This window comes from Anarhichas minor, unplaced genomic scaffold (genome assembly GCF_050575085.1).
Source record: "Anarhichas minor isolate MPS153535 unplaced genomic scaffold, ASM5057508v1 ptg000007l, whole genome shotgun sequence".
NCBI lineage: Eukaryota > Metazoa > Chordata > Actinopteri > Perciformes > Anarhichadidae > Anarhichas > Anarhichas minor.
The window spans coordinates 7,660,262-7,684,000 of NW_027466453.1; the positions used below are offsets into that span (position 1 = coordinate 7,660,262).

Here is a 23,739-nt window from a genome sequence, read left to right on the forward strand (position 1 = left end):
GTGACAGTCAGTTTTTAACCAAAGTTTTTTTTTAACCAAAGGTTTTTTTTTTAACCAGTTTTTTTTTTTTTAACCAAAGTTTTTTTTTTAACCAAAGGTTGTTTTTTTTAAACCAAAGTTGTTGTTTTTTTAACCAAAGTTGTTGTTTTTTTAACCAAAGGTTATTTTTTTAACCAAAGTTTTTTTTTTAACCAGTTTTTGTTTTTTTAACCAAAGTTTTTTTTTTTAACCAAAGTTTTTTTTTTTTTTTAACCAAAGTTGGGTTTTTTTAAACCAAAGGTTGTTGTTTTTTAACCAAAGTTGGGTTTTTTTAAACAAAGGTTGTTTTTTTAACCAAAGTTGTTGTTTTTTTAACCAAAGGTTGTTGTTTTTTAACCAAAGTTGGTTTTTTTTAACCAAAGTTGGTTTTTTTTAACTAAAGGTTGTTTTTTTTAACCAAAGGTTGTTGTTGTTTTTAACCAAAGTTGGTTTTTTTTAACCAAAGTTGTTGTTTTTCAACCAAAGGTTTTTTTTTAACCAAAGTTTTTTTTTTTTTAACCAACGGTTGTTTTTTTTTAACCAAAGGTTGTTGTTTTTTAACCAAAAATTCTAGTTTCATAAGCAAAACTAATAAATAAATTATTCTCAGTTTATATATTTTCACTTACAAACTTGATTTTTGATTGCAGTGTGAGAAATTTGCTTTCAAAACATTTTTTTTTGTTTGCGTAATAAAGACACAAATATACCTTCATACAGTCACGCCTCACTTTCGGATTCAAGTAAAGAAAATAAAAAAAATGGAGCTTCACTGCCATCTGCTGTCTAAACTGTGCAACCGCTGTAAATCCACAAACTGTTTATGAACACAGGAGTTCAAGGATGCCATTCTGTGATTCTCTGATGTGGGTTTGGACAGCCTGAAGGCAAATAAAACAAGTCTGTGATCACTGTAGTTGGATGTGTCTTCAGGGAGCATTTTTGTTCTACTTTGCCAACATCCGCAGGTCACTGATCCTCAAAGCATTTCTGGCTAACAAACAATGTCATGATCCCACGATGTACTGACAAGATCCCTGAGGATAGAGGGAAAAAAAGACTTGTGTGACAATAGGTGACTTTCCTTTTTCTAACGTGTGTGTGACTGACTGACACAGCTGGGCGTGTCCTTAGAGCCCGCCCCGACCTTTTAACTCATCTCACGCTCAGTCAGCTGAACGCTGCAGCAAATCGGTCAGCATGAACCTAGGAGGATGCAGCAGATACTGATGAATGTAAAGAGATGAGAGCTAGTGATGGTTGTGCTATGGCAGAACAAATGCAGCAGCCACGTCATTTTGAAGTGTTTATCTGCTGTCTGTATTTCACTCATATTCACCCGATGTCACCCGTTGTAATTCTTTTGATCCACACACCCTGTGCAATTAGTCAGATACTAACCGTGGTGTTTGAACAGTCCTGAATGAGCCATCGTCACACCAAACCCACCTGGTCAGCTCGTATGAAGTCATGTGTTCATCAGTAAATGTATGGCCTCTTGCCACACATTTCCTCATCCAAGAATTATATTACCATTTGAAAATAGTTTTCTAAATCAGAGATCAGTGAGACACAAGCAGCTGCAGACTTGTGAATAATGTATCAGGATGTTCGGGGGTTGTCCCAAGTTTAGCAAGCACACCCTCCAGAAAGGACTTGTCACATGACCCGTTAACTGAACTCCCACCGGAAAACTCTAAAATGGTTTCTAGTAAATATCCAAATTCCCTCCACTGCCAAGACCATCAGAACTTAAGCCCTGATCAGGTGAGACATTAAGTGGTGCAGAGGTCAACGGGTCAGCTGTCCTGTGCTTCAACCCAAATTATTGTCCATCTACATATTTAATTACTATTGTAACAAATGTCTCATACTGTGGTTCACTCCATGTTTTAAGTAAATATTTACAAAAAGTTTATCTTGATAAGTTCAGCATTCACTCATCTAACACATAATATTGAGTCACTTATTCTAGTGTTAGAGGCCTACATCAAAGAGGAAAATAGAAGTTCTAGTGTGGATGAGACCTGGATTAAATGCTAGTGCAAATATTTCACTTCAAGTTAAAGTTAGCTCTTTATTGCTGCAATAAGACTTTAAGTATAGACACACTGTATGGAGTCAGGCTATCTGAAGAAAACCCCTTTTCCTACATAATGTTTTGTTTCAGCTTTTCACAATCAAATAGAAATAAAGCTTTTATGGAAGACAAGAGTCAGACGTTATGTCGGAACACATGTGCACTTTATTGGGATCGTTTAGTCAGTGTACAGGTTGGCCCCACCGGTCTGGCACCCCATGTTACCCCATCACTTCGAGACCCCTTGCCCCACCACCCCGGGGATGAAACCTCCATCAGGGGGAAGTAGAGGTCACGATTGGGTTTTGCATAACAAAAACAAAAAAAAAATTAACAGGACCAAGATATTTTTAAGGCTGAAAGTACAAAAAACCCAGACATAATTTACATACAAGCGATACTACAACCATGTTTAAGTATGCGCCAACCACTGGGCAGCCTTCACAGAGGCGAATACGTGTCTGAACAATGCAGTTAACATTTGGAATCATGTGTCTGAACAATGCAGTTAACAAACATTTGGAATGACTCAAAAGAAAACAAAATGTACATTTTTTTAAGTCCCCAGATGCAACTGCAGAACCCTGGGGTGCTTTTTTTTTTTTAAACCTAGCCAAAAACATTACGGTCTCCTTCATCGTTCCAGTTTAAGATCCTGAGTCAAGCGCCAAAAATAACTGAAGCCATGCCAATGAGTTGGTCATCTAGGCTCTGCGCCTGAGTGTGTATGAGAAATGTGTGGTGTGGTTGTTTTGCACAGAGCTGAAGTTGTTGGGCGTTTGGTTGGGGAGGGGGAGGAGGAACAGTCTGTTTAGAAGCATTTGCGGTGGACGATGGAGGGGCCGGACTCATCGTACTCCTGCTTGCTGATCCACATCTGCTGGAAGGTGGACAGAGAGGCCAGGATGGAGCCTCCGATCCAGACAGAGTATTTACGCTCTGGTGGGGCAATGATCTGCAGGAAGATGGAAGAAACAAACGTGAGGATACCAAAGCATTAGTCTGCATCACCAGACACCATGAGCAGCAACATCATGTCAGTCTGCTGGCTCCATAGCTAGTCAGCTCACCTTGATCTTCATGGTAGATGGGGCCAGGGCTGTGATCTCCTTCTGCATCCTGTCAGCGATGCCGGGGTACATGGTGGTACCTCCAGACAGCACGGTGTTGGCGTACAGGTCCTTACGGATGTCGACGTCACACTTCATGATGCTGTTGTAGGTGGTCTCGTGGATTCCGCAGGACTCCATACCTGAGGGCAGATACACACTTGTAAGAGAGTTGAAGTGCAGGGCAACCATAAGGGTTGGACATGTTTTTAGCATCAAGTGCAGGTTAGGCTGAAGTTGGGAAACATACCGAGGAAGGAAGGCTGGAAGAGGGCCTCTGGGCAACGGAACCTCTCATTGCCGATGGTGATGACCTGTCCGTCGGGCAGCTCGTAGCTCTTCTCCAGGGAGGAGGAGGAGGCAGCGGTGCCCATCTCCTGCTCGAAGTCCAGGGCAACGTAGCACAGCTTCTCCTTGATGTCACGCACGATTTCCCTCTCAGCAGTGGTGGTGAAGGAGTAGCCACGCTCTGTCAGGATCTTCATGAGGTAGTCTGTGAGGTCGCGGCCGGCCAAATCCAGACGCAGGATGGCGTGGGGCAGAGCATAGCCCTCATAGATGGGCACTGTGTGGGTCACACCATCACCGGAGTCCATGACGATACCAGTGGTACGACCAGAGGCATACAGGGACAGCACAGCCTGGATGGCAACGTACATGGCGGGGGTGTTGAAGGTCTCGAACATGATCTGTAAAAGAGAAGAGAAGATTTTAGCATTCAAAAATCTCAGTAAAAGTCTTCTTCTGTGGCCACTGCACTCACTACATGCATTAGTGTGGGGCTAAGATTAAAGTTAGTAGAGAAAACCAGTGCAGAAAGTAAACATTCCTTCACACTTGTGCATGTCAGAGTCTATTGGTGCTGATCTACTGACTCGGCTAAACATAACACAAGTGCAGAAAAGGCACACAGTCAAGAGAGACCTGTTGATGATAGATCATCATATAGGAGAGAGGTCCTGGAGGAGAGGGGGAGGAAGGAGCAAGTGAGAATGGAATGGAGAGGGAAACCGAGGAGGAAATGAGGCTACTAGTCTTTAACAGTGAATACATTAATATACTGTCTTTGCTAAACCAGATACGCTAAATTCTGTATGTGCACAAATAAGGGTGTGTACCTGGGTCATCTTCTCCCTGTTGGCTTTGGGATTCAGGGGGGCCTCTGTGAGCAGGACAGGGTGCTCCTCAGGGGCAACTCTCAGCTCGTTGTAGAAGGTGTGATGCCAGATCTTCTCCATGTCATCCCAGTTGGTCACAATACCGTGCTCAATGGGGTACTTCAGAGTCAGGATACCTCTCTTGCTCTGGGCTTCATCACCAACGTAGCTGTCCTTCTGGCCCATACCCACCATCACTCCCTGGACAAGAGATCAGACAGATGGTTAAACATGGAGCTATGTGTAGGGCCTTCCAAGTATAGTTACAGGCAAACGTCTTTACTACATGTACTTTGATCCAAGAAGTATGGTGTAATTATGGCATAAGACCTTCTACTATATTCATTTTGACTGATACGATTTTCTAGCTGAATATCATTGAACAACTACTGAAGCCATTTGCAGCTTGCATAAATTTTTTTTTTAAATAATTTAAATTGCTTGTATTTATTCATTTAAATGTGCCACTTAGGTGTGCATTAAAATTCATAATTAATCTTGTAATAGCAAATGCTTGTTTTTCCTGTTGGACATCAATCACTCACCTGATGCCTGGGGCGACCGACGATGGAGGGAAAGACAGCACGAGGGGCGTCGTCTCCGGCGAATCCGGCTTTGCACATACCGGATCCGTTGTCAACAACCAGTGCGGCGATTTCATCTTCCATGGCTGAACTGTTAAGGGGAAAAAAAATTCCGTTAAAAAGACACGTCTCACACCCGCCTCACTACAGCGCCCGTGTAACACTCGTAACTCCCAACTTCCTGTTCACAACTAACGGCAGTTCACGACACTAGCCGCTGGGTGGCGCTCGTGCCCCACATTCCGACCGAGCCAGACAAAAGGAAGTGGCGCTGCATTCTGTTACCATATAAGGACATGGTTCGGTTTTGAGCAGCTTTGCAGCTACCGGCGCCATGGCGCGCGGCCAGAGCGACACCACAGAAGAAAAAGGAACATTCGACATTAACGGACAACGGGGCCACGCGACCACTCCCTCTGGTTCAACTCAGTTGACTTCCTTCGTTTCCGTTGTTGAACTATAACTGTTCTAATCTCCACAAAAAAAAATGCTCGCTTCAATATCACTGCGTCATACTCTGACTGTTTCAGTCATTTGAAACTGCCCAACTGATACACGACTGGATGCATTACCATAAATTCAATATTTTTTCCAAACGTCTGATATCAACCTTGAAACACCGACAGTAAAAACAAATTAATTAAATAGTTGCATAATTAACTCATACGTTGACTCATGAATGGGTCACAAGTCTTTGACTGACGCTCCATTTCCAGAAAGCCACGCCTTTTCTACGGGTGGACGATTAGTCATTCGCAATTTCCCCTTTTTTCATGTACAAGTTGGCAAGACCCGAAATCATTGAGAGACGATCTTACGGTTGTTCAATTAAGCAATTAATTTACGTTTTTGCAGGCCTCATCATTTTTTTTCCTTTCCCATTTAAAGGTAACCTGGGGAATATAAACGACTATGTTAAAGTGAATCTAACACGCACAGGAAGTAGACGCAAGTGACAACAGAAAAAAATAAATAATTCTTGATCTAAAATGCCACAAGTCTGAAGGGCGGTGTTAGCATGATGTGGCTAAGCTAATATGCTAAAGTAGGTCACACCCCGCCGCATCGGGCGCACAAAGGGAGCAGCCGGAGTCCAGACGACCTTAACTCACAAGTCTCTTTCAGAGTACCCTGCTGAGGAAAAAAACAAGCCAGCACAGGAATACTGCAAATGTTGTGAAACTACACGACGGAAAAAAAAAAACGCAGTCGTAGTACGACCATCATCTTAAAAGTAACGGTCTTCATTAACCGGCTACATCCAAAAGGCACCTGTGATGCGCATTAGTTTAGCGGTCTCTAGCAAATACCAACGCGCACTTTAACACAACCAAAATGCAGAAACTACGGTCTTTTGTGATTACTTTCTAAAATCATGAGGGTAAATTAGCAGTACGTTGATGAATGACGGGACAAAGAACCTCGTGGTCCTCGTAATTTTTTGCATTTAAAAAAGACAAATGTCACAGTTGCTTTTAAGAAAAAGCAATTAAACTCACTGTTTACACGAAATATGATGCTAAAATTAGAAATCAGATTGCAATAGTTTGTCTCCTTACCTTTGGGTGGGGGGGCTTTTCGCTTTAAGGGAACCGGTTTCAGGCAAATGATATCCCGCACAAGCTGCGTGTGACGGCGCTCAGAGTGAATCGACTAGCTGTGGGCGCGTGTGCTTTATACTGCGTCAGTTGCCCGGCTCTCTCCATAAAAGGTAAACTTTCGGAAAGCCGCCCTCTGATTGGTCCAGCGTCATGCACTGGGGCACGTCGCGTGCACACTGTGGTGCACTGGGCGCTTGCGATTTGAGGGAGAGAGAGAGGGGAGGCGATAATAGCGAAGGATTGGAGAAAAATAAAAGGGAAGGGATTGAAGCTGTGGGGCCTAGTAAACCTAATCTCTGGATAAAACTGTTTTATGTACATGTTAAATTACATGTATGGACTTTTATTAGAGGGACAATGTATTCCCCGCACCTGCTCTGAACCGTTATATGCATACTCATAGCCCAGTTATATGATAACGGAAAGAGCTCAGCACTAGTGACTCCTCCCTGTGAAGGCTGCAAAGGCCCGAGACCTTCTACCCAAAGGCTGCCCTCGTTCTTACTTATTGTCCTTAGATTAACATGACAACATTTGATGATCGGAGACAATATAGTGTGTTGTGCTGATGTTACTGTCCACTTTAAATAAAACAGCTGTGAGCTCAGTGGGAGTCACAGTCACTGCAGCACCAGGTCAAACACATGACACACATAACACGGTGCTGGAGCTGATCCGTCCCAAGCTGGGGAATGATCACTTATGCAGGCCAAGGTTCATTTATTGATCAAGTATTTGTGCTCTGTGGCTACATGGTCTTGGGCTCTTCCTATGTAGTCTGTCAGTGGCTGCATGCTAGCTCTGAGATTCAGTAGTTTGACAAAGGTGAGTCGTTTCAGGAGAGGATGGCATCTGTTAGCATTCTCATTATTTCAACGCTGCTTGTAGTGAACTAGATGCAGGTATTACAAATATAGTTTTTATGTAGTATACAGTATAGTACCCTTTTTTTACCTGCTCCTATTCACCTCTATCAAGTAAAACACACACTCCGGTCCTATGTCCACTTCCTGCTCCTCTGCATTGCTGCAAGGGTGGACTTTTAAAGATATTGGGGCCTTTCACCCTCTGCCTTGTTCACATCGTGACTAATGAGGCCCATGTGACACAATCTCAGACTTTTTTTATTTAAGGCTAGTCGTGGGCCTGCAGGCTAGTACAATTTCCATTCCTGATTCACTGCCAGTCTCCTCACACCAACAGACCGTTATTCTTATCATACCTTTTGACGCCCAACTTTTAAACACTTTCCTTTTTTTTTCTACATCTGTGATTCTCTTTTTTCACTTCCCCCGCTCCCCCCATACCCCCCCCCCCCCACACTCTCTCTCCTCTGTCCTCCTCCCAACTATCTTCTCCTTAATATAAAACATTTGGCACACACTTTTACTCATTTTGTCCTCCTAAACCGCGAGTGTAACACGTCAGAAGAATGGCCATTTAAAGCTGTGACTGTGGCCACCGACACATGCAGCAACTTCTTCTCTTCCCCCTTCACCACTTCCACTTCCCCTCCTCTCAGTTGCATCGCCTCCCGTGCTGTCTGTTGTTCTCGTCTCCTCTTCCTTGTCCTCATTCATGCTGTTGACTTGGCTTTAAATGGACATTATTGTCGACCCCTTTAAATCAGCCACAGCTCGGTGCGGCGTGAAGCAACACTTCCAATATGCGGAAAGATGAAGACGGCTTGTGCATCTTCCCCTCTAACTAACTCAGGGTTAGAATCTACAGGGTGGGAGGGACCGGCTCAAATCATTCAATACTCATTCGGTGGAGATAAACATTTCATAAAAAAGGAACAATCGGAGATAGACCTGTCAATTCATCCACGTTGAGTCAGAGTTTTGACTCTCTGGTGAGTCTGTTTGAGGGTTTCCAGATAAAAGGAAGCCCGTTTAAGGTGGTCAACGGTCTGCTGGGCCCGCTTATTGATTTACAGGCCTGGAGGGTCAGTTCTCAAACCTAGTTTATCCCGGTCTGACCCATGTGAGCCTGAAACTTGTCCGTTCATTAAAATGTGTTTTACGGGTGATAAAGGTGCATTTCTGTGCAGAGGGAGAGTTCTCCGTGTTGACGCTGTGACCATAAACAGGGATTGGCCGGGGAATATTTAATCTGGCCTAAAGGGAGTGCCTCTGGGTTTTTTCAAGGTGACAGTGCGCGTGTGTGTGTGTGTGTGTGTGCGTCTATATGTTGGCACATGCATGAATGAGTCAGTTCTGACCCAGCCTACGTTGATTCAGGTGAACAGCACTTAATGCCATGACGCATTCTTCTTTAGTTACACTCCTGAATAAAAAAAAATGAAATGAAAGATCCCATTTGTTTCTGTATCACAGAGTTAAATCAGCTGTCAGTCATCTGAGGTAAACAGGACTCTGGATACGTGTTAACTTATGTGTGTGTGTGTGTGTGTGTGTACAGCTTAGTGGTAATAAAGGAGAGGGCTCTGGTTAAGTAGTGTCTTGTCAACACTGTTCAGTGGGAATTTTACTATCCACGCGCTTGGAATACCGTCCCGTGAAGACTCCTCTCATGTGTCATAACAGCCTGTGTGTGTGTGTGTGTGTGTGTGTGTGTGTGTGTTTACACCGGGTGAATTACAGGCTCTCTGAACCTGTATACCTTGCAGCCAAGGCCCTGAATGCAATCTCAGCCATCACGAATGTTTCTGAGGCTCATTCATCCAGACAGAAGTTTATACACAGGCACTCAAGGTGTTGTGTATAATGACTATTACTCCGAGTGCCGGTTGTCTAAATAGACCACTCATCAGACTAAGTGACACTTTAACGAGAGCAACAAGTGCAAGCCCTGGACTTAAAACCTGTCATTGAGAGTCAGGGAGCTCCTGAAAATGACTGTAATTTAACCGGGAAAGTCCTGTTGCCCTTTGGCACAAACACCTCTCGCCTGTATGTTCCTGCAGAAAATCATGTCGAACCGAGCGGCTACGAGCGGAAGCTAACGCGAGGGCCGGAGTCAGCGGGGTGCAACGTTTTTTTTCCTCCAGCCAGGTGCATTGTTTCGCCGTGTGCCTTTTCAATGCTTGTTGTCGCCTCTCGTCTGTTTTCTGTACGGCACGCAAGAGGCCGAGGCATCAAACCTGGGATGTCAGCTGCCCAGTTGTAAACACAATAGTGTTTACACACTATTATTAAGTTATTAAGGGTTTAGCGCCTGCAGCAGCCTTAATTTAGATCATACCAGCTGAAGTCAGGCATCGCCTTTGCCATGTGATAATTCAATAATTAACCCACTGACTTACTGTTGCACGTGTGTTTATATATGTGTGTGTGGTTCAAAGGTCAAAGAACCTAAAATGACAACAGCTAATTATAAACAAATGCTATCTTTGATGACAGGGCGAGCTCAGGTGTACGCTTTATATGGATTTCTGATCTGATGGTGAGCCACACCACGGTCTGAGCTGACTTCTGACCACCTCGACCTCACACAGGCCTTATTAAGTACCCTCATTTTAGCACGCATGTGTGCCTGTGTAGTCTCAATGTTTACCAGTGAATTGGAGCTCGTGGAGTTTGTGACACCCGTGTGTGACGTCATTAGCTCTGTGTTTTTTCTCTTCAAATATGGTAACCGGCTGGCCGGCAGCGCCACAGCAGAAACACAGTCTGTTGTGCAGCGCTGCCACTCCCTGCCTTCACTAAAGCCCTCCCACCACAGCTTCCTGTTCCTCTAGTCAGTAAAGAGGCTGCAAGTTTTCTCTTTGCTCTCGACCCGAGAAGGCCATCGCTGACTAATTCACCACCATCGCCTCCTCGTGTCTCCTCTATATCTACATTTAGGGCGTCTCCTCTCCTACCTCGTTCTGTCGCTCCTATCATAAGGAGAACGTGATCTGCTCATGGCACTGGGCAGCCCAGGCTAAAAAACAAGGGCATTTTTGGTGTGTATGTGGCTGTGTGTGTCTGCGGGGGGAGGGGAGAGGAACCATGAAAGGCCTGTTGCTAATGGGTAAAGCCGGCCATAGGGGGTGGACATGAATACTATATCTATTATCCACTCACACACACACACACACACACACACACAGACAGAGTCAAACATCTGCTGCCCTGAGTCTTACTGCTACTAGACTGCAAGGCTGCAGCTCAATACAAAAAACATTAGTTGCAATTAGCCTTCAGTGAGGTTGAGAGCTAAAGCTGGAAATGTGGACGTCGAATGAGGGAGATGGGAGCGAGAGATAAAACCATCGAATGGGATCCGAGTGAAGAAGAAGACGTAGACAGAGAGATTGAAGAGGAAGACGATGGGGAAATACATGTCACGTTGGAAATGCACATTGTGTGTCACCTTGCAGTGATGCAGCTTCGCTCTTGCTTCACTGCATCTTTGGACGTGTGTGTGTGTGTGTGTGTGTGTGTGTGTGTGTGTGTGTGTGTGTGTCTAATAGTCAAATCTGAGTCACGTGAGGTCAAGCTGAATGTAGCAATGCAGGGGTTTCTCCTTTAGACAAGAGCTATATGTTAAAAGGAACATTTGGACATTGATTCACTGTCTGGAGGAGATTCAGATGGCGGATATTGATACCACTCTGGTATCCGTGTTACATCCGTCCATTAGATTAAAGACTGCAGTTTAGCTTAGCGTTTATCAGCACAAAGGAAGCAGCTAGCTGGGCTCGGTAGCCTACAAAGGTCACAAAATCTGCCTTCCAGCACTTCTAAAGGGAACCAACGAACATGTTATATGTTGTTAAGCGTAAAAACAACAATTGGCCGGGGGTTATGTGCAGAGTAAAAGGCCAAGTTTTTGTTTCTACAGAGGTTTTTTTGTGATAATTGGTGCTGGTTGGTGCATTTTGTTACCTTTGTTCGGAGCCACGCTAGCTGTTTCTCCTGTTTCCAGTCTTTGTGCTAAGCTAAGCTAACCAGCTCCTGGCTGTAGCTTCATATTTAGCCGACAGTCATGACAGTGGTATCGATCTTTTCATCTAACTTTTGGCATGAGAGCAAATGAGCACACTTCCCAAAATGGCGAAACTTTGCTTTAGCTTTTGACGCAGAGACTCAAAGTTTTGCAGCACAATTTTCCATTTTCCTCTCCTTCCCCTTTCCTTCTTTCTTTCTTTCATCCCCCCCCCCCCCCCCCCCCCCCCATTTCCACGCTCTCCTCTTTCCTCACGCCCTCTCTTTCTCTCTCTGGTCTTTGCAGCCTGTTGAAAAGTGACCAATTGTTTGCCATCTGGGACTGGTCAGTGTTTTTTCGGAGAGGGAAGCCCTATTCACCACTCTTCCCTCACCCCCTTCCTGCCTCACTCCTCACTCCCCCCCCCCCTCTACCGTGATACAGCCAATAGGTTGGTCGTCTGCAGCGTCATTGATCCGGGGGTCACCGTGGTGACGGTCTGACTCCAAGGCACAGGCCAGTTACCAGCTGTGTGTGTGTGTGTGTGTGTGTGTGTGTGAGTGTGTGTCTGTGTTGTGCCTGCCAGCTGGCCTGTTCGTGCTCCGATTGGATTAGCTTCCCATTTAGGGCCCAAATGGATCCTTAGCTCCAACCCCCACTTCTTACACACACACACACACACACACACACACACACACACACACACACACACACACACACACACACACACACACATTTTATTGGGCGCGCCCCATCATGGCTTCCTGACCAGTATCTTCAGTCATTCATCATAATGTACACAACATGAAACTCTTAACTTGACAAAAACACTCACACCTCACTAATAATCGATCAATAACAACTTGTGTGATGATTATAGATAAATGTGATCAAGAGCTTGAAGTGTATTTTGTGTGTTTTCACACTACTTCTTGTCAGACATGAGGAGTTTTTCTGTCATGGCCTAATGTAATACTGTCTTCTCTGAAATGTTTTTTTTTTTTTTATTTCTCTTCCACACACCAGGCCCTCTGTCCTCTCTTCTTCTTCTCTTCCCCTTCCTGTGCACCCGCCTCACTTCCTCCTGCTCTTCTCTGCTCCTATTGGCCCAAAGTAGTGGCTGAGGTGCCTTTTAAGGCTGTGAGGTTTCACTCAGGTGTCGCGCAAAACCAGGGACTGATGACGGCTTTGACATCGCCTTCACCATTAATGGAGAACTGAGCCCACAGCAGCATGTGGAGATATGCTGCTGTGTTTACTGCATGCAGAATGTAGACACGATCACACAGTCTCACATACAAAACAAGTCCCACACAAGGAAAAGGGAAGCAAAACACATGTTTTGTTTGAAGTTTGCACAAAATATAAAAAGAATATTCATCTATACAGCTCAAGGTAAGAAGAGCGACAGACTTATCTGTCTCTGTATCTAATTCTATCTCCCACTGACGCACACACACACACACACACACACACACACACACACATACGTACACACTCTTTATTCACCCCTTGCATGGTGGTGAACCAGGGAGGCTTATCTACCCTCTACCTTCTGTCTCTGTCTGGTGGGAGGATTCCTCCTCTCAGATTGGCTCATTTCACGAACCGACAGCCCTCTGATTGGCTCGTATCGGGAATTTCTTTAGCCTCCTGACTGGCCCTGCTTCAACTTCCTGGTCTTCCTTATCCCGTCGCTGCCCCCTCAGCTGCGGCTCCAACGCAGTGAGAGAGGTCAGCCACCTCCACACACACACGCCCATGCACTTTAGACCGTAGGCCTTTTGCACTTACATAACGTGCCTCCCTTCTTTCTCTCTCATTTCATATCGCTGTATCATTGTCTTCCTGTCTCTGGCTTGATAAGCATCAATCACAGTGTCAGCCACTGATTAAAGTGTGCAGAGGAAATCTTTTTTTAGCAGTGTGCCACATCCCTCCTCTCAGCTCTAGTACTCCATCCCCTCTACTCTCCTCTGCATGGAAACCCAGAGCCCACCCTCTCCGTTTGCTACCAAAAAACAACTTCAATGCGGCGCTGCAGTGTGCACCCAGTGCCCCTGAATCACTGCGTATAGTTTGCATGCGTTGCTTTGTTGTATTGTATTCCTTTTAGTTTTAAGCCAGTGGCAGGTTTGTATGTGTGTGTGTGTGTGTGTGTGTGTGCGCGTGTGTGTTAGTGGGCTATATTGTTTTTCACGGGTGTTCATTTCTGTTTGCAGTTCCCACCCTGCTCCTCTCTCACACACTCGCTGTTTGAATGGGCTGCCTGCCCCCGCGCTGATTGGCTGCCGGTGGCTGCCATATAAGGGCATAGGCCAGCAGCAGAGACAGGAAGTGGGGTAAAGAGGAAGTGGAGAGAGAGCCGGCTCTCGGAGACCGGCAGGCAGAATGTGCAGCCTATAGCGAATTCAGAAGAAACTGCCACACCTAACCCTCCGATCCTTCTCCATCGCTTCTTTTTTCTTCAGTTTACAACATGTCATCTCTTCATTTTTGACATAATTTTCTCCCCCTTTCCTCTCCTTTCCTTCTGCACAATTCTCATTCATCGTCCTCTCTTTTCTTCTGCTCTCCTCCACTCCTCTCCCTCCTGATTTAGCATCCTCTCCTCATTAGCGCAGTCAAAAAAAGAAAACAGCATGTGTCGAGCCAGTCTCTCATTGGTATTACCTGCTGTGCTCATGAGTGTGTGACTGGAAGCCTCTTAATCACTCATGGCAGCGATCTTTCAGCTTAGCGCAGCACACTGGCTTTGCTTTACAGCCCAGGGTCGGACAAAGTCCAGTCGGAGCTCTGCAGCAGCACACGGTGTTGTGCGGCCGGTTGTTGGTAATGTGTGATGTAATGTGTCAGCTTGAGACACGGAGCTGGGAGTTTATGATCACAAGTGTACACGTGCTGGGTACTTTATGAGTTAATTCCATTATTTTCCAACTCAATAAATGCAAATTTGACCACTTCTAGGCAAATAAATATCTCCCTGAAATGTTATTTAGGCCAATAATCGTAAACAGGTGAATACTGGACGCCTCCGGCTGTGAGGAGACCAGGGGGTGCACCAACACACTGGAGAGGCCACACATCACATCTGGCCTGGAAACACCTCGGGAACCTTCGGGAGGAGCTGAAGGACGGGGGTTTAGGGAGAAGGGTGAGCTTTGACTCGCTTAGTCCAAATAAGATTGTGAGTGACAGAAGTCCAGGGGCTCTTGCCTGCCGTCTGTCTTTTTGTTAGTAACCCTAACGCTGTAATAGTTATATTTTATGTATTTCTACTCCATTTAACATCACAACAATGACATTGGTTTAGAAACAGCTGCCATCATTTCACAACGGCTTCACCGCTTGTGTCTCTCTCTCTGTGGGTTTCCTTTGTGTTTGAGTTGGCAGGAGTGTGTGTGTGTTTGCAGTTATGTGCATTCTTTGTTTGTGTGCATGTGTTTGTTGACTTGGGTGTGTATTAGTGAGGCCACGCCCCCCCCCCCCCCCCCCCCCCCCCCTGTTAACGTTGACGTCCATAAAAGGAAATCTTTAAGTTTGTCACATGACAACAATCTGAGGAATGTAAGACCGGTCACATGGGATGGTGTCTCAAGGAAAGCAGCTTCGTCTCCCTAAGGACTGTGGAATGATGTGTGTGTGTGTGTGTGTGTGTGTGTGTGTGTGTCTCTGTTTGTGTAGATATGTGTGTTTTTCCCGTTAGATCCACTCACAGTAACTCCACGTGTATATCAATGAGTCAGCGATGAACAGTGTATCTCTGTGTCTTTTTCTTCTGTGCATGTGCCTCTTTATGACTGTGTGTGTGTGTGTGTGTGTGTGTGATCACAGGGGAATTCACAACTCGAGAGATTTCACTTCTCTTTCACTTATGTTTCAGTAACTGAAAACTGCAGAGGAGGACGTTCTAATTTCCTTCTTAGACATAAGGAGAAGAAGTGTGTGTGTGTGTGTGTGTGTGTACTTCATGTGTGAAGTGTTAGTCAAACGTGTACAAAGGTGGGTGAGCTCGAATTTGTCATTTTTCCATCGGGATCAGAGATGTGTCTCTGAATGATTAGAAACGACAAAATAAAAGCCCCCACTTCCTGCTCTGCCGTCTCACAGCTCTGCGTGAGACGAGACTGGAATAATACCTTGTTCTGTGTGTGTGTGTGTGTGTGTATGTGTGTGTGTGTGTGTGTGTATGCGTAATGAAAGAGAGGGGGGGAAATGAAAATCAGCACTCGCACCACTTCCTAAAGCTGAGGCTGCTGTGTGGGCTGCAGCTGATGCTGCTCTGTGCTGCCTCCTACAGCCGCTGCCCGTCTGCTGAAAACCACAAACGTTGTCACTTTCTGTCACAGAGAGAGCGACTTCCTCTAAAGTCAGCGTGGGGCGCGCACCATATAAGGTTAACAGTTGGCAGGTACACCGCTCTACAGGCTCAGACGGGGGCATTGATACAGGAAAAGACCAAAGCTGCTTGCACCACGTTCCCTTCTATCTGCTGCTCATGTCTTTGGTGCACGTAGGTCAAGAGGACGGGGACGTTTTGGGGCAACAGAGGCTGTTTCGCTGCCATCAGCACACCGTTTTAGTTTCTTTTCCAAAATGGACCAACAGCATGAGCAAGTTCCTGTTTCAGTGTCAATCAAACTTTCATATCAGTGCTGCATTCACGTCATTTAGCTGTTTCTGCCACAACATTAACCCTCAAAACTATATTCCTTCACAGAACTGTGTTGCCGTCTTCTCAAGCAATGTGTTGCTGCTCGCTGCATTTAACCTGGAAGGCTTAACACAACTATGTATTTTCTACAGGCGCGCCTGACTCCGTGAGGCCGAACATACACAGTAATGCTAAACAGCATCACAATGCTAACATGTGGATGTTCAGCAGGCATCGTTCAGCCTCTTAGTTTAGCATGTTAGCGCTCTAACACACGCCAGTACCAAACTCACACAAACATTGCCATCAGCAGATTCATGCCACTGGAAAATAAATATCAGAATGAAGAGTTGGATCCAAAACAAAGGCAGCGACATGAGATACGAGGCTGTGAATGAAACTATAATTGTTCTTCTGCTGATCCTCTGAGGAATGTGCTGCCCAACAACACAGGAAATGACTGAACAGATCCTAGTTCAGGCGTCTGTCATTCCTGGCAGTTTGTTTATCTGTGCATTCCCACCATCTCACCCCCACTGGCTTTTATAGTCGGGGGGGGGGGGGGGGGGGAGATTAAAAACAAAAGAGAGAAACCGAGAGCAGGGAGGAGAATGTGGGAGAATAAAGACGAATGAGGTGGAGCTGAAAAGGAGGAAGAGCTGAGTTAGAAGAGGACGGAGAGGGATATCAGGTGCATTCAGTCGTGATCCTCCTGTGACTCAGGCAACACCACCACCACTCCTCCTCCCACCAAACACCCAGAGCCATCTCTCCCTGGCTTCCCTCCCTCCCCCAACATCCAGGCACACACACACACATCACCAGAGGAAACAGGAGGAGGTGATGTAATGGCGGACGGTCCTCCTCGAGAGGACAGACTCGACTCGAGTCCCTTCTTCTGTCTCTCTTTACTCATTTAGTCTCTTACTCTTTCCTTTGGTACATTTCTCTCTGGCATGGCAATTAACTCCACCATCTGTGTGTGTGTGTGAGTGAAGGTTAACAAGCTTGTTTGGCAGCAGTGCGTCCCTCCCTCTCTCCAGACCGTCTCCTCTCCCTCTGTGTTGCAGCGTTGACCACTAGATTTGCACAAAGCTTGAGGCCGACAGGCTCCCTGCTGTTCCCCGTGTGCACACAGCCTTTCTGTCCAGGGGTTAAAGTGGAACCGCTTGCTTTAAAGGGCTCAAGGTATGTTTCACGAGAAGAGGATAAGAGGAAAATAAATAAGGATGGAGCCATAAGCACACGATGTTTGAGTGTGTGTGTGTGTGTGTGTTACAGCTAATGATGTGGGATTCCCTAAGCAGTGGGATAGATTCAAACCCCAAAAATGTAGGTCAAGAGGCACTGCGTTTTCCTTGCGCTGTTACATAACTACGCACACACACACACACACATGCATAAACGTGTAGTACCACGACACACAACTTGCAGTGTGTGTGTGTGTGTGTGTGTGCTGATGTGCTGGGAAGACATCCAGTGTAAGCAACTGTGAAAGCTCTTTATGAAACCTTCAGTTGCAGCTATTCCCTCTAGTGCCATAGCTCTACACATATATATGAAAATGATCAGATGTGTGTGTGTGTGTGTGTTAGTCGTCCACATATGGCCTGACTGGATAGTAGAAGAGGGAGAGATTAGGTGTTTGCAGGTAGATAACTCGCTGCGCACTCATTGGCTGAGGGCTGCAGGTAATCAGCTGGACTGGATTGCCTTTTAAGGAGACTCGTGGTCACAGAGCGGCTGTAAATCCCTCCGTCTCAAATCACCATTCCTTTAAAGTCTCCCCCTCCCTTTCTTTTCATTCTACCTTCCCCCCCCCCCCCGTCTTGTTTCTCTCTCTCTCTACCTCTGCACAGTCTGGCTGACCCACCCTCTCTTTCCGTTCCTGCTGTTTTACACACTCCTCTTTGTTTGTGAAAAGCTTACAGGACAGTAGAAGAAGAAGAAGAAGGGAGAGAGTGGGAGGAGCTACACCTTTCTTGGCTCATCTGATTGTAAGCTGATAACCTGGAAGATGTAACAGGCTGTTACATAGAGTACAGGAGACAACCTGAGAGACACTGTGTGTGTGTGTGTGTGTGTGTGTGTGTGTGTGTGTGACACAGTATTTCCCATTTCCTTGGTAATGCACGGATAACTCGGTTAGTCACGCTGCCATGTTTTAATGTAAAAGCTATTTGCTCGTGTCTGTGGTTCGCTGGAGAGGAGAGCACGCTGTTTTTCAGAGGAAGTGGAACATGTTGAGCTCTCACTCGTCTTTCTCACACTGACCTGATTTTACAATTCATCACATTCGAGCTGATATGCATTATAGAGCTCAGTCACGTCGTTAAAAACCCTGTAAAACAGGAAGTAGCTCAATGGGGAATGATGATGTTTGCATTAATTATTAAAAGCTTTACAGGGGAAATCCCCTCGAGTTTCTTTTGTATCTGCTACTTGAGCAGCTATTGTTAACAATTAAGCACCTCAACTTTTACTGTGGCGGGTATTTATAGGGACAAGTGCAATGAAGCTGTTGAGCTCAATAAACGCACAATATATTAAACATGAACATGTGTTAGTCTGCACTGCACTCAGTCTGAGGACTCGTCCAACAGAGGAAAGTTTCTATGTCTTTGTGCCTGATGGGAAACCTGATGAGTCCTCTTTCATTCTGTCTCAACAAAACAAATAGTGCGCATACAAAGATGAAGTTGCATCACTCTCTAAGGTGAAGTAGATCTACTGTATCTGTCTGTGTACTGGCATCAAACCAGTGGAACCCCTGGTTTGGCCAACAACGGCGACTGGTCAGTGTGTTTAAGATGGCCATCTGCACCAGATGTTAATGATCCCACCGTGTGTGTGTGCGTATGTGTGTGTTGACTGGGTAATATCATGGGTTGTGCCAGTGTGTGTGTGTGTGTGTGTGTGTCAGCAGATGGTGTGTGCCTGTCACACACATGCTGTCTTCCATTATCAATTCTCCACCATCAATTATTCACACCAGGAGATTGAAACCAATGAAGAAAATGACTGAACAGATATGCTGTAAAATCAGCCAAATCGACAACATCTCCCCCTAAAATCTTCAAAATTACAAAAATGTGTCTGTTGATTCTTGTTGAACAAAACGTGTGTGTGTGTGTGTGTGTGCGTGTGTACTGTATATGCATGTGTGTGAAATGAAAAAGAGCAGAGCAGTTAAATCTTTCAGGGGGTCTGTGTAATAAGAGGCCAACAGAGAACAGCTGGTGTTAGTGCTTGACGACGTGTGTGTGTTTGTGTGTGTGTGTGTGTGTGTGTGTGTCTGTGTGTCCAAAGAGGCTCTGTTAGGGGGCCTCCAACCCTTTGCTGCAAGAGGGCATATCATTAGCATCTAAACCTCCCTATTGCCCATGAAGAGAGATAAAGAGAGATGAAAAGCTGAGGAGAGAGGAAGGGAGTGAGCGAGACACGGGGAAGAAAAAACGGGGGAGAGAAAGAGAGAGAAATTGGGAGAGGTAGAGTGGGGGCGAGGAAGAAGGGGACCCAGGGGAAACAACAGGAAAGTGGTTGCAATGACCAGCAGCACCTGCCAGCTCAAATATATGTACCCTCCATGTGTGTGTGTGTGTGTCCGGTGTGGACATGCGTGTTGCTCCCAGTGTAGATGTGTGTGTGTGACAATGAAAATGCTTCATAAGTGGGTGGATGGTGTGACTGGTGTAGTTTGCTGCTGTCACCAGTGGGCGGAGCTACAGAGCTCCTTTAGACTCCTTTAGAGACCTGTAAGTAATCCAACATGCTGAGTTAGATAAGACTTCATCTCTGGGGGAGAGAGACACAGAGGTAGAGGGGAAGAAAACAGAAAGATAATAAAACATGAAACAGCTATGAGATGCAGCTATGTACAGCATTTACATTTAGATACAATATAAGTGAATTGTGCTAATATTTGTGTGAAATTACATGAACTATGTATGATCATAGATAGGTTAAGTAGTTAAACATAATGAGTAATCAATACAATATACACAGTGTTATATATGTGCAGTGTATGTGATATAATACACTATACAGAAACAATAAAATACACTGAACAGGTTGTGTAAGTTGTTTCAGACACTTAAAAGGAACACAAATATCGAAATGTTGACATTATGATATAAAAGGATCACTTACATGTGGTTCTTTGGTACGCATCGCTGTGTGATCATGTTTAACTTTCTCTCATCAATGTTCTTTATTAACAATGGATCAAACGATCACGTCCATGCGAGTGAAAAGCCAAGCCGCCGTGTTCACAACATGCAAACACGTTTTAATGCAAAGAGAATGAACTATATCAACTCAAGGGATCCAACGACCAGCATGCGCTGCTCTGAGAGCAAACGCTCAAGCATTGGAAATGAAGCTTGCTCTGCTTCCAGCAAGTAGCCGAAACATCAGTTAATGCAGCTTTAAGAGATTTAATCTGCAAATAAATTGCCCAAATCTGAAGTGAGCCTCTTTCCTCAGCTTCAGTCCATTTATTTTTGAAGATGGAGATAAGTTTAAAATAATACTCTGCAGCTGTTTACTGCCTCAGAGATCAAAGAATCATCACAAAGTGATATTCAGGCTACTGACCACAGTAACAGCGTTGATTCATGAGGACAGGAAGTGATGTCACAGGCCCTCGCTGAGAGGCAGGAAGAGGTATTTTTAGTGGCATCCTGATCAAGTTTCCCTGCAGTTAGTGCTGGAGGCGGCAATCAGCCCCCGCAATCAATTCAAGCACGGACACACACACACACACACACACACACGCACGCACGCACACACACACACACACACACAAAGCAGGGATGCATTCGCATGACCTTGAAAAGAAAATCAGCGTCTCGTTTCTCCTCCTACAGAAGTCAGTGTGTCTGCTGTGGGGGGATGGGGAGCGGAAAATAAGACGATGAGACAGTTGCATACATAGCTGACCGTCATGCTACCACACACACACACACACACGCACACACACACCGACACACAAATACACACACCATGCAGTTTTCCGCCCATGCCTCACTGCCCTGTTTCTCTTGACTGACCTATATCTTTCTGTCGCCTGCAGGCATCATGGCCACATACATACACACACACACACACACACACACACACACACACACACACACCACACACACACAGAGCTACACACACACAGAGCTTCGTGATGTGTTAAACAGAGGGAGAAGCTATGAAGTTGCTCTGCTGATCTTGGCTCAAATGCTCTGCTGTCACCATGACAATGAGGGGGTGGAGGAGTTGGAGGCACCCCCAAAGCACACACACACACACACACACACACACACACACACACATGCTGACCTATGACCCGACCGCTGTGTGGAGAACAGAGGCGAAGGAGAGGAGGGGTGAGTGTGTGGTGTTCCCCAGTGGCTCCAGCTTCCAGCTCTTTGTTGGTGGAGAGGAGGCCCTCGGTAGGGCTGCAGCTGTGCGCACACACACACACACACACACGCACACACACACACACACAAAGGGCAAACAACACACACATTCCTCAGTGATTGCAAGAAACCCCAGCACACACTACTCCCTCACTCACACAACCATTTCACACGTTTAACACATTTATAAATGGCTCAAGTGTAAATAAAATAATAATAATAATAATGTTGGAATTAAATATAGCAATGTTCATACGAATGTAGCTCACACTGCTTCACAAGGAGGAGAAAACAGCAATACAGAGACGAGAGGCTGCACTTAAGCTAACACCAACATGCTAAAATGCTCACAATGAGAATGTTAGCATGCAGATGTTTCTCCGGTATGTTCACCATCTTGGTTTACAGTTGAAGCTTAGAAACAGCTGTAGCTTGATGAAAGAACGCTGTTTCACTGTGTGAAGTCAAAGCAACACTGATCTGATTTGTTCTTCTTGAGTCATACCCTCTGGCCTTTGTGCCAAACGTACTTCTGCATTGTCTTCTTTAAGCTTTAGAGGCTTATGTCTCAGAGTTATTGACAGCTGGTAGGGCTCAACTCTCATGGACATTTTTGAGATTCAACAGATGACTCTATCCTGCTACAGCTGATTCTGACACATATGTTTCATCCTGATTGACAGATCAGTGGTGTCAAGAACTTAAACCAGATAGAGAATAGATCATCTTTCCGTCAGTGGTCAGCTTTAAAGAACCACTGCCAAAACTCTGTTCTGTTTCTGAGGAAACATGATCCGCACAACCAGACACAGAGGAGAGGGAGACGGTTGTGAGTCTCGGGACGAGTGCCATCAGGAAAACGATCAATACGATCAATAGAAAGAGCGGCTGTACTCAGGGGTAAGTACAGAAAGTGTTGGGTCATCTGCTCCCCTCACCAGAATACATCACATTATGGGAGTACACTTCAAAAAATCACTTGAATTTCATGCTTTAGTAGAAACAAGAGATTTGTGTCATCTGCCTGAAACAACGTCACATGATTTGTGACATCATGACTCACATTCAGCACCGTCTCAACTGAAGACACACACACACACACACACACACACGCTGACGCAGACTTTGTGAGCCGGTGGATGCCAGCCATTTAGTCTGTCACTGGTGCTGTAGAATGTAGGTTAATGCAGGAGACGTGACGCGTGTTTTTCATAATCGTTGTGCAGCGTATCTCCACCCCGAACCAGCCAAAGCTGCTGACACGTCACTGTGAATCTGATCGAAGATGACCCAACATGACACACATTGACCAAGGGCACTGCGGACACATTTGCATGCACACACACACCATCGTCATACAACACTCTCTATGACTGCCAGAGGGAATATGGGTCAGATGCATCTTTGTGGCACATCTCTCCAGTTTGTGAGTGATGACTAAAGGCCGTAACAATGTCCCTGCAGCGAGAACGAGGGAAGAATGAGGAAATTAAGGCTATTAAATTAATCACACTCAGACATGGGCTTTCCATCCCAAAGAAAAAAAGGAAAGAAAAAACGTGTCACAATCTGGATGTTGGTTGGCCCGTATTTTCCAGACACATCCGGACTGATGTGTCCTGATTGGTGGACGCCGTAATGCAGCGGTGGAAAGGACGCTCTGATTGGCTGCGGCTCAGAGGTGTGTGTGTGAGACGAAGCTGCCGATTGGTCAGCTTTGTGTCGTCTGACGCAGTGCTGCAGTGCTGCGCCGTCTGCAGGTGTTGTGTTGTGAGTGTGTCAGCGTGTCAGTGTGTGTGTGTGTGTGTGTGTGCTCGCTGCAGCAGACTGCCTGCCCTTCATCAACCAACAGATTTGAGGCTGGTCTCCATAGCAACCATCCTCAAAGCTGGGCTTGTGAACAAAGATAGCTTCCCTCTCGTCCTCCTCGCTTCCTTTTGACCAGCAGTGTGTGACTCCTGTGGCGAGCTCTCTCCGGGGACTGGTGTGCATGTGTGTGTGTGTGTGCACGCACTTTAAGAGATGCACAAGAGACTGTGTGTGTGTGTGCATGTGTGTGTGCAGACACTTTAAGAGATGCACAGGGACTGTGTGTGTGTGTGTGTGTGTGTTTGGATGAGGTGTAATGACCAGTAATCTCATATCAGGGTCTCTTTAAGAGATGCATAATCAGAGAATGGGAGACTGTGTGTGTGTGTGTGTGTGTGTGTGTGTGTGTGGGTCACGACAGAGCGCCTCCCTTAAAACACA

At 45.6% G+C, this 23,739-nt stretch overlaps 1 protein-coding gene across 1 annotated transcript; it reads right to left on the reverse strand.

The window, feature by feature from the left end:
- Positions 1 to 2,240: 2,240 nt before the first annotated feature.
- actb2 (actin, beta 2) lies at positions 2,241 to 6,661 on the reverse strand. The gene is made up of 6 exons (XM_076084908.1): positions 6,508 to 6,661; positions 4,910 to 5,039; positions 4,326 to 4,565; positions 3,458 to 3,896; positions 3,169 to 3,350; positions 2,241 to 3,053 (listed from the first exon to the last, which is right to left on the reverse strand). Exons 2-6 carry the CDS (start codon positions 5,030 to 5,032, stop codon positions 2,910 to 2,912), a joined length of 1,128 nt encoding a protein of 375 aa, XP_075941023.1. The 5' UTR covers positions 5,033 to 5,039; positions 6,508 to 6,661; the 3' UTR covers positions 2,241 to 2,909.
- Positions 6,662 to 23,739: the final 17,078 nt, after the last annotated feature.